At 38.4% G+C, this 10296-nt stretch overlaps 1 protein-coding gene across 1 annotated transcript; it reads right to left on the bottom strand.

Moving 5' to 3' along the window:
* Positions 1-2299: 2299 nt before the first annotated feature.
* LOC129237590 (uncharacterized) lies at positions 2300-4209 on the bottom strand. Its single transcript, XM_054872423.1, has 3 exons — positions 3779-4209; positions 3616-3708; positions 2300-2896 (listed from the first exon to the last, which is right to left on the bottom strand). The coding sequence occupies exons 1-3, from the start codon at positions 4119-4121 to the stop codon at positions 2337-2339; spliced, it is 996 nt and encodes a 331-aa protein (XP_054728398.1). The 5' UTR covers positions 4122-4209; the 3' UTR covers positions 2300-2336.
* Positions 4210-10296: the final 6087 nt, after the last annotated feature.

Genomic DNA, 10296 nt, shown 5'->3' with positions numbered 1-10296 from the left:
GCCGAGACCTGTTGGAACGTCCATGATCTGCCACCGAAATATTTGCCAGTCCGCGGCTTCAAAGCAACCTGCAGAATACGTTCCCGATAATATTCAACATTTACCTTAGAGCTAGGTTTGATAAAAATGATTAGGGAGCGCCCCTCTGCGGTTACAGTGGCCCTAACCATTACCTGTGGAGGGTGCAGCCTCCTGTTGGCCAATCAATGACTCATATTCTCATATGAACGGTCGGTCCAAAAATCCCCGCCCGTTTTTGGAGTTTACGAATTGCTCAATTTGAAAATTTTCTCGTCAGAAAACCCAATGTTCGGAAATTGACCGCTTTCGGCCAACCGAAGCAACTTCTTCGCTCTCTCAAGTCTGACTTGTTGCTGCTTTGGTGTGAGATCAGGAGCCTTTTGGACCTTGTAAGGCTTGGCTTTGAGTTCATTTTTCAGTATGCGGCGAATGCGACGGTATTTTCAGTTTTTTCACATTTCACGTGATGTTGCAGTCTTTTGATGAACACCTCCATGACGTTTCGCGATACCATTAGTATCATTGTAACGAGTAATGTTGTGATAAAAAAAACTTACATCAGTTGCACGAGTGGGCTGAAGTTGATTACACTTCGAGTGCCGGACCCTTTATAGTAGTTCTAAATCCTTCTTAAGAATGGCATCTAAAAATATATAGTCAGTCACACCTTATTTGGTACAGATCTGTTTTTTTTTATAAAGTGTTCTACAGGGTTTGATTGAAAAGTAATGAGCCTTTCCGCGCGAATCGGCTGGTGGGGGAAAATGATCGTTGGACCTTCCTCTTCCACTAGAAACCGGTCCCAGTTCGCTGGCAACAGCGGCGCAGTCAACATCGCTCCGCGCGTGAAAGCTGTTTTAAAAGTGTGTTAGGATTTTGCAGTGGCGAAAATGAAGCGATCGTTGGAGCAACGTTAATCGATCAAATTTTGCGTAAAGCTAAACAAACCAAGTACCGAAACCATTGGGCTACTCAAGAAGACTTACGGGGACCAATCTCTGTCCACTGCCCAGGTAAAACGGTGGCACAAGTCGTTCAAGGAAGGCCGGGAGGACGTCGAAGACGAACAGCGATCTGAAAGGCCTTCGGCGACGCAAACAGACGAAGATGTGAACTGGGTTCGTGAATTTTTGAACATTGACCGTCGTGCTAGTCTACGTGAGATCAGTGAAGATTTAATTTCAACTGATTACAATGTGCGGGAAATCGTGACTGGAAAACTTGAAATGTGCAAAGTGTATGCCAAATTTATTCCAAAGGTTTTGACTGATGAACAAACCGCCTTCCTCTGCATTAGCCAAGATGGGGGTTCCGGTGCTTCCCCACCCTCCCTACAGCCCAGACCTGTCCCCTCCGGACTTCTTCTTGTTCCCGCGCCTGAAAATAAAGCTGAAGGGGAGGCGTTTCGACTCCATCGAGGCTATCCAAAAAACTGTGACAGCCGAATTGAAAGCGATTCCGGCGGATGAGTTTAAAAAATGTTTCCTGCGGACCGCTACCAGCGGTGTATTGACGCTCAAGGGTCCTATTTTGAAGAATATTAGTTTTATAAGCCAAAAGGTTTAATAAAACTGCTTAAAAAAAAAAGGCTCATTACTTTTCAATCAAACCCTGTATATTTCATAGTATTTAGCGAAAATGGAAAAACAAAGTATGCAGATATTTTACGCATTTTGTTTTATTTCATTTCTCAACAAAAATAGAAAAACATGTCCACTTATTTCATTGTAATGCAAACAAAAAAAAAACAAAAAACAGAGCATTTACGCCGCTACAAAACTTTTCACAAAAATCGTATCTGTATCAAATAAGGTGTGGGTGACTGTATATTAGGCCGGGTCGATTTGTGGGGAGGTAAAAAAATCGCCCATTGCTCTGTGAAAATCATATTCTAGGGATCAAAATAAGAAACTTTGCCGAAGGAACCATACCTCTAAAACGAGTTCTGATGTCCCCCAATTTGGGTCGAACTTTTTAGTTTCTTTTCTCATGTAAAGGCCAAAAATGGTGATATTTTGAAATTATTGTATGGGGAACCCCCCAGGGGAGTTCCAGGGGGTGTGCCACTGGCTAGAATACGATTTTCACAGAGCAATGAGCGATTTTTAAATCGACCCGCCCTACTATATATTGTCAAGGAATAAAAAAAATGTCCCATTGAATAAATGAAACTTACTCAATTTTATTGTTTCCTATAGCATATAAAAATTTAGTTTACGACAATATTTAATTTATTTAAAAAAAGTGTAGTTCTTTAATTAAAAAAAATTGATTAATTGACGTAATTATTGCGTTTAAAAAATACCCATTTTCCATCATTCTCCACCCTGCAAGTTCTTATTTATGAGATCTGCAATATTATCAGCGGCATCGTCATTTTCTTCCCAAATGTATTCCACAGTTGGTACATCAACCTCACTCATAGGATCAAAATAGTAATTGTAGTCAAAGTGGTTGCAGGGATTATTAAAGTTAAAACGATTGTAGGCTGCTAGATTTGCTGGCCTAATATAAGGGGGAAACCTGTGATAACGTGGCATCATCTTTAGTTGGTTCCGACGCGACTTAAGGAGTTTTCGTTGTAACTTGAGTAAATCTTCAACATCGGCCGCAGACAAAAGTTTTGGTTTATTTTGCTTTTGCTCTTGATTTTTGCTTTTCACACCTTCCATATCATCGACGAAAGCCGAATTCAACAATGCTTCACTATATGGAATGTCCCCGCACTCAATTATTTGAAAACTCGCAAGACGTTGATTCTTTTTCACAGTGTTGGTTTGAGGTCTCTTTGACTTTATAGGTATTGACGCCACGTCAACGACTGGTTCGGTTTCTTCGAAGCTTGAATGCATATCTTCGTTTGTACGATGAAATTCTATATGAAGAAATGGGAAAATTGAAGAAAACGATTGTAATTAAGTGAACAATAGAGTGTGTGAAATGGAAAGTGCAAATTTTGTTTTTGAATAACTTTTTCACTAAAATGATTTTGAAATTTTACTTTTTTTTTTTGGAAATTTCATGCTGCAATTAACCATTAAACAGGTTGGTAGAGAGTGTGAGGCAACAAAATGGTACGGAAGCGCTAGTTGGATTCTGGATTAATCACCACTTTAACCAACCAATCAACCAAAAGTCTCAGTCTTTCATGAGTTTTGCCTTAAGAATGTGGGAAATTTCGCAAAATGTTTATTTTCTATTTCTTGTTATAGAATCGACATCGGAAGCGGAAGTATCCAGCCTGCAGAAACCAAGTCAACTTCAACATGAGTCAATAGGAAGTAAAATTATAATTTATATCTAACTACATTTTTTTGTAGATACATTAAATAAAAAAAATAAAAATCGTGTTGAACTGCTCTGGGAAAGAAGAACATCAAAATCACTTCTGAATGGCCTACTAGTCCAAGAGTGGAAATGTTTCTGGAAATCGCATGAATTATCCGATGTATCAAAGCTGAGAGTTTTATTTTGTGTTTTTTTTTTCTAATGGGAACATCACTTTCAAAAAAAATACCTTGCCAATATCGTACTCACTTGGCTTTGATATGTTATAATATATGAGAAGAAGAACATTAAAGATAATTCACTTACTTGACATGAGTTCTTTTGGATGGCTTTTGGATGGCTTCTTAAAGCGTTTTCGTGAATCCGATGCATCGTTTTTCAGCGACAAATTACGAAGCCCTTTAAATGCCAAATTTTTATATGTGAACATACATTTTTCTATCATCACAACTTATCGTGTCACACTCACTTTCTTTCTGCTTAGTCGTATCACGCACTTTCACATCCGATTGCACCGCCAACAAAACTCTGTGCTTATGATCGTACGATGCCAAAGATTCCTCTTTCTCCAATTCGCTCATAACATCAGTGCCATTCACTAAAAGCGGCGAAGTTTCATTGTTTGTTTCATTGAGCTTTGCATTTGTTTGCTCACTCCTCCGCGCTTGTCTTGAGTGTTGCGCAACCATTGGTGCCAGCGTTGTCGCAGCTACAGCGACGGGTCTCCACTTTGCTGGCTGCAGCATTCTTTGTCCACCAAAATTAGAGCACACACAACAACACAGCACAAATACTAAGTAAATCGCTTTCATTGTCGCGATAATTATTTAGTTGTAAAGCACTCACAGGTGTAATTTAATATTACAATTAATTGTACCGTTAGCTGGCACACGTCTGCTACCAGCGCTGAGCAGTATCTTTGGCTGATGTCTTCTCGAATGGGCTATTTATGGTAATCTATGAGCGAAGTCTACGTGATGTGTGGCTGATTTTCACATTAGAAAAATTTTGACTTAAGAAAAATAACACGATGTTGATGAATGCAGTCAATGAATGGGCTGCATGATTTCTCTGCTGCTTGCACTTCTTTAAGGTTTTGTTGTTTCTTTTGCAAAGGCTGATGTTAGAAGCACCAACTTCCCTAATAACACACGAACAAATGAACAGAGATAACTTAAGTGATGGTCCAAGATTGTCCAAAGTTTTTAAAGTATACAAAACCAAAATCAGCGTCTACAAAAACAACATGCGACATTATAAAGTCGCTTTTTGTGTAGGTGGTTGGTTATGTTGACCTTCCTGCGCAATGACTTCCTCTTTTTATTAAGCAACTGCAAGAAACTATTTTCCAAAATTTACTTATAAGTGTCCAGATATGAGTGAAAAGTGGGTAAAATTAGAGTATTGAGCGGATTTTGCAGAAGTTTCATGGCGCATAGATAAATAAACGAAAGCAGCTTAAGAATTAACACACAACACTGGATTGAGTAGCGGAAATAAAAGCCCAACTTAGGCAGTCGGAATTGGTGTACTTGAACCCATACTTTCTGTTTCACCACTTCAGCAGTCTTTCGCGTCTGCTGCACTGAACAACTTTTTTTTCGATATTGAAATACCTCCAAAAATTAATTTTATTTTTTTTTTTTCAAAAACCTCGGATAATAGAAGAGTCTAAGCTTAAAAGATCTGCACAATAATTGTTAATTTTTTTAATTACTAAATCAATTATAATATCAAAATGATTTTTTCTAATAGCTGTCGCCCCTCGGCCGGCAATGACAAACGTCCGAGTGTATTACTACCATGAAAAAGCTCCTTATAAAAAATATTTGCCGTTCGGGTTCGGCTTACTACTTTAGGTCCCTTCATTTGTAAAACAATACGAAGGAGCTCGACCAAACACCCAAAAAGAGTGTATACCCTATGATCAAAAAGTACCGGGAAGGTGATGTTGGCTGTTCTCTTCGATTGCCAAGGCGTAGTGCACCATGAATACTTTCCATCTGATCAAACAGTCAATAAAATATCCGTTTGAAGCGTTTGAGAGATGCTGAACGTCGCAAACAGCCGGAAATGTGGGCAAAAAATGCTTGGATTTTGCATGGTGATAACGCGCCATCGCACCGAGCCCAAATTGTGCTGGATTATTTGACCAAACACCAAGTAAATACCATCGTGCAAGCACCGTATGCACCTGATATGGCCACGTGCGACTTCTTTTTGTTTCCCAAGCTGAAATTACCACTTCGTGGAAGGAGATTTAAGTCGATAGAGGAGATCAAGGAGAATGTGACGAAGGAGCTGAAGGCCATCACTTCGTCGGCCTACCAGGGTTGCATGGAGGACTGGGTTAAACGTTGGCGCAAGTGTGTTGCTTCAGACGGGTCATATTTTGAAGGAGATAAAATAAATTTGCCTGAAATTTAACTCTGTTTTGTTTTATTTAAACATTCCCGGTACTTTCTGGTCATAGGGTATAAATGAACGGAACGGAGTTCTGTTGATATTGCAAAAATAAAATTTTAGAGGTTGAATTTTTTAAGAAAAGAAAAAGTTAAGAAAATAACTTCTCACTGATGCCTTAGAAGTCTCATTCGTTCGAGAATTGGCTGACCTGTTACGGTTTCATTTAAACCTATCTTCAAAAAAAAAAAATTGCATCAAAAACTTATTATGTTGTTTCCGTTCATGAAATTTTGAAAAAATTTCATCTACATATTTTCCAAAAGTACTTCAAAAAGCGTCACATGTATTTCAGAAACCAGAAAATATTCTTCAGAATACTCGATTGTGCTTCAAAAGCCGTGAAATATATTCCATAATAGTCAATTGTAATTTAGAATTTCCATTTGCTAAACAACATCAAGACGCACGCCACAAATAAAAGGAGAACCTCGAAACTAATTTAAAAACAGTAAAATGTATTTCATAATAGTCAATAGTACTTCATAAACCGTAAAATGCTCTTCGAATATATTGTAAAACAAAAATTACACTTCGCTGTAAAACGCAATACGAGGTGTGTTCAAAAAGTATCGCGAATTTTGTGTTTTTTTCCAAAAATTATTTATTTATTCATTAATATCTATTTTGGCCCCTTCAAAGTAATCCCCATGAGATATTATACACTTGAGCCAACGATTTTTCCAATCTTCGAAGCACTTCCAAAAATGATTTTTTATCTTGTTCTCCTTCGATGCCGTCTTTATCTCGTCAATCGTCGTCCTTTCATGTGCCTCTTCAGTTTCGGGAACAAGAAATAGTCACAGGCGGCCAGATCTGGGGAATACGGTGGCTGTGGCATCATTAGTGTGTTATTTTTGGCCAAAAAGTCGCGCACAAGCAACGATGTGTGAGCAGGGGCGTTATCGTGATGCAAGAGCCAATTTTTGTTCTTCCACAAATCCGGGCGTTTCTGGCGGATTGCTTCGCGCAAATTGCGCATAACCGTTTTACCCTGTGGCAAGAACTCATGATGCACAACGGCCCTGCAATCGAAGAAAACGGTAAGCAAAACGTTTGCATTCGACCGAACTTGGCGCGCATTTATCGGTCTTGGTTCATGCGGCAGCTTCCATTCAGATGATTGAGCTTTCGGTTTCCACGTCATAACCATAAACCCACGATTTGTCACCAGTTATGACCCTCTGCAGCAAATTTGGGTCGTCGCGGACAGAGTCCAACATCTCATTAGCAATGTTCATGCGATGCTGCTTTTCCTCGAAATTGAGCAGTTTTGGAACGAATTTTGCGGCGACCAGCCTCATGCCCAAATCATTGAAAAGCATCAAATGGCACGAGCCAATCGATATGTCTAGCTCCTCAGCAACTTCTCTAATGGTGATTCGACGATTGGCCAATACCATTTTCTTCACTTCATAATTTTTTTCGTCTGTTGTTCAAGCGCTCGGGCGTTCGGCACGCCGGCACGCTTTTCGTCGTTCACATCCTCTCGGCTCTCCTTCTGAGAACATTTTGTACCACCGATAAACGTTGCTTTGGTCCAAAGTAGTTTCTCCGTATGACACAGTCAACATTCGGAATGCATCCGCACACTTAATTTCGCTTTTCACACAAATTTGATACAGGTTCTTTAATCCAACTTTTTGGATAGGTAAAAATCGAAGACGAGCCGAAACACGTGCAAGCAAAGCAGTTGTCAACAATTAACTGAATATTCATAATGGCCGAACTCGTCGGCATGAGTGGGAGACATGAGTACCAACATATCGCCACAAAAAAATTGAAATTCGGATATACGTAACCTGCGAAAATTTAAAATTCGCAATACTTTTTGACCACACCTCGTATATCAAGTAATCAATAATAGCCTTCAAGTTGATGCAGTTTATACGGACTTTTCCAAGGCCTTCGATAAAGTCTGCAACTCAACTTTAATATCTAGACTAATAAGTTTTGGGTTTCACTCTACTTTCCTTAAATGGATAAAGTCGTACCTTTTCAATTGTGAATGTGTAGTTGTTATCGATAATGTATCTTCTTATCCGTTTATTACCTATTCCGGTGTCCTTCAGGGTAGCATTTTGAGCTCTTTGTTCTTTGCAATTTTTATTAATGACATATCTGTTTGTTTTCATTTCTCCGAGTTTCTTTTAAAATTTTTAAAACTTTACGAAACCTGTCTGTTTCATGGGATCTTCAATCAGATCTCAACAACATCGTGGCGCATGGTGTGATAGGAATCTACTTCAATTAAATATTAAGAAATGAACTCGCGCCTAAATACTCGTAATGAAATTACAGATTTGGGAGTAATCTTTGACTCCACCTTTCAGTTTCTTAGTTATTTGAATTTTGTCATCGCCAAATCGAATTCTACACTTGCCTTCATTCGGCGGTTTGTTTCCGACCTTACGGATCCTCAACTTTGAAGTCACTATTTACGTCACTCGTACGATCCAAGTTGGAGTATACCGTCTTTATTTGGAGGCCTTATCCGCAGTGCCACATCAATCGGCTTCAACGTATCCAAAAGATTTTTTTTCGTTTTACACTCAAGTCTTTGAACCTCACTGATCCGACTCCTTCATAGAATGCAAAGTGTGCATTACTAAACTTAAAAACGTTACAAGTAGAAGAAGTACAACGTCACTCTGCTTTGCATTCGACATTATAAATGGGACAGTTGACTCGCCTTTACTTTTAGAGCTCATCCATTTTTACACACCTCGAAAAAATCTTCGGAGAAATGATTTATTCTTCCTAGAGCGGGTTAGAACTGTTTATGCCTCGTAAGCACCTATGATTAGAATTTTGAATGACTTCAACCATATTTCAAGTTCTTCGGCTTTTGATTTATCGCTATCTAAAGTTAAGTTTAAATTATCACTTAATAATTTCTTTAAATAGTTTCGAAACATGTATGTATGGGTAGATAACTCTTGCAAATACTTTTAGTTCTTTGAAGTCTGTAAGAAACTTTGTATTTCTTGACTTCCTAAATGAATGAATAAATAAAAAACCAAAATGTACTTTATAATTGTCAAATGTACTTCAGAAACCGTAAACTGTACCTTAGAGTTGTCAAAAGTGCTTCAGAATCCGTTAAGGGGGGGGGTAAGGGATAAACGCTAAAAAAAACACTTTTTTCATGAATTTATTGTAGCGAAACGGTTCAAGTCAGTTTATTAAAAGTTATTGCATATTATAAAGTAACATTTCAAGAATATTTGATAAAATTTTCATGTAAAAATATTGCAAAATGAGCGAATGAGAGCACATTTACGTAGACGTCTTTTCAAAAATACATTTTGCAGTAGTCAGCATATCTCGGCGTAGAATCATCTGAAATCAAAAAAATCGAATAATTTAGTTAAAGTATGAGTTAAACTTCCCCCCAATGTTTATTTTGACGATTTATTTTCATTTTCAGCCATTTGGTAGTCGTTTGAAGTAAAAAGTGATTTTTGACCAAAAAATGCCGCCATTTTGTAGGTGTAAAACCACCTTAATATAAAAAAAATGGCGAAAAAAAAAGTTGGGAGGAGGTTTTTTATATGTAAAATATGTGTGCAAAATTTCAAAAGGATCGGTTGAGTAGTTTTCAAATGCCAATGACTACGCACTTTAAAAAAAAAGGTTCGAGAAAACCGCGTTTAAAGTTTGTAACGGACTACGCGCGCAACTGCTGCGTCTCGGCAGATGTTTGAGGCGGCTCGGCTTTATGCTCTATAACTTAAAAAGTTTTGCTCGGATTGACTTAAAATTTTAACACGGTATTTTTGAAATGTTTTACTACAATAACATGCAAAAAAAAAATCGATTTTTATCCCTTACCTTCCCCTTAAATGTAATTATGAAACTCTAAAAAATAAAGGTTTATCAAACTGGAGATACTTTTTCCAGTAGGTGTTTTTTCGCAGATCACGCATAACTACAGTCAAACTAAATGCATAATTTTTTCAGTTTTCATTAACCTTTCATCAGGGAAAACTTACGACTCAGCAATGTTTACAAATCATACGATTGTATTTCGAAAATCGACGCTCTGTGAAAAGTGTTCATCGCGCGCTCAGGCCAATACAACATAACTGTATATAACCGTCCTAACGAACACTCTATTCGACAAGCAAACGCCATAATGAGAACACTTTTACATTACTGGAGGATTCTTTACCGATTAGACCGCGTACAGCCCGGCTGTAAATGAGAGTTTTTCAGATCACCCGGAAGAATCGATCTTGGCTTATCTACCTGGGCGATTTTGAGCGAAGATTTTAGTTTGAAAGGGTACAAAATACAGCTAGTCGGCCTTAACAACCGCGCTGTTAGTTCTGCCTTCTCCAAACTGGATAAAGAGACAAATCGAATGGGTCTGGTGGTGAGCGAGGACAAAACGAAGTACCTCCTGTCATCAAACAAACAGTCGGCGCACTCGCGTATCGGCACCCATGTCACTGCTGACAGCTATGATTTCGAGATTGTAAAATACTTCGTTTATTTAGGGACCAGCATTAACACCGAAAA

Source organism: Anastrepha obliqua, chromosome 1, assembly GCF_027943255.1.
Source record: "Anastrepha obliqua isolate idAnaObli1 chromosome 1, idAnaObli1_1.0, whole genome shotgun sequence".
Classification (NCBI taxonomy): domain Eukaryota; kingdom Metazoa; phylum Arthropoda; class Insecta; order Diptera; family Tephritidae; genus Anastrepha; species Anastrepha obliqua.
The sequence above is the reverse complement of the archived record's forward strand: the minus strand, read 5'-3'. Positions and strand labels throughout refer to the sequence as shown.

Coding starts and splice junctions, on each gene's coding strand:
- LOC129237590 (XM_054872423.1), bottom strand. CDS start 4,121: ATGAAAGCGATTTACTTAGTATTTGTGCTGTGTTGTTGTGTGTGCTCT. Junction 3,709..3,778: donor TACGACTAAGCAGAAAGAAA/GTGAGTGTGACA, acceptor TGGCATTTAAAG/GGCTTCGTAATTTGTCGCTG. Junction 2,897..3,615: donor TCCAAAAGAACTCATGTCAA/GTAAGTGAATTA, acceptor TTCTTCATATAG/AATTTCATCGTACAAACGAA.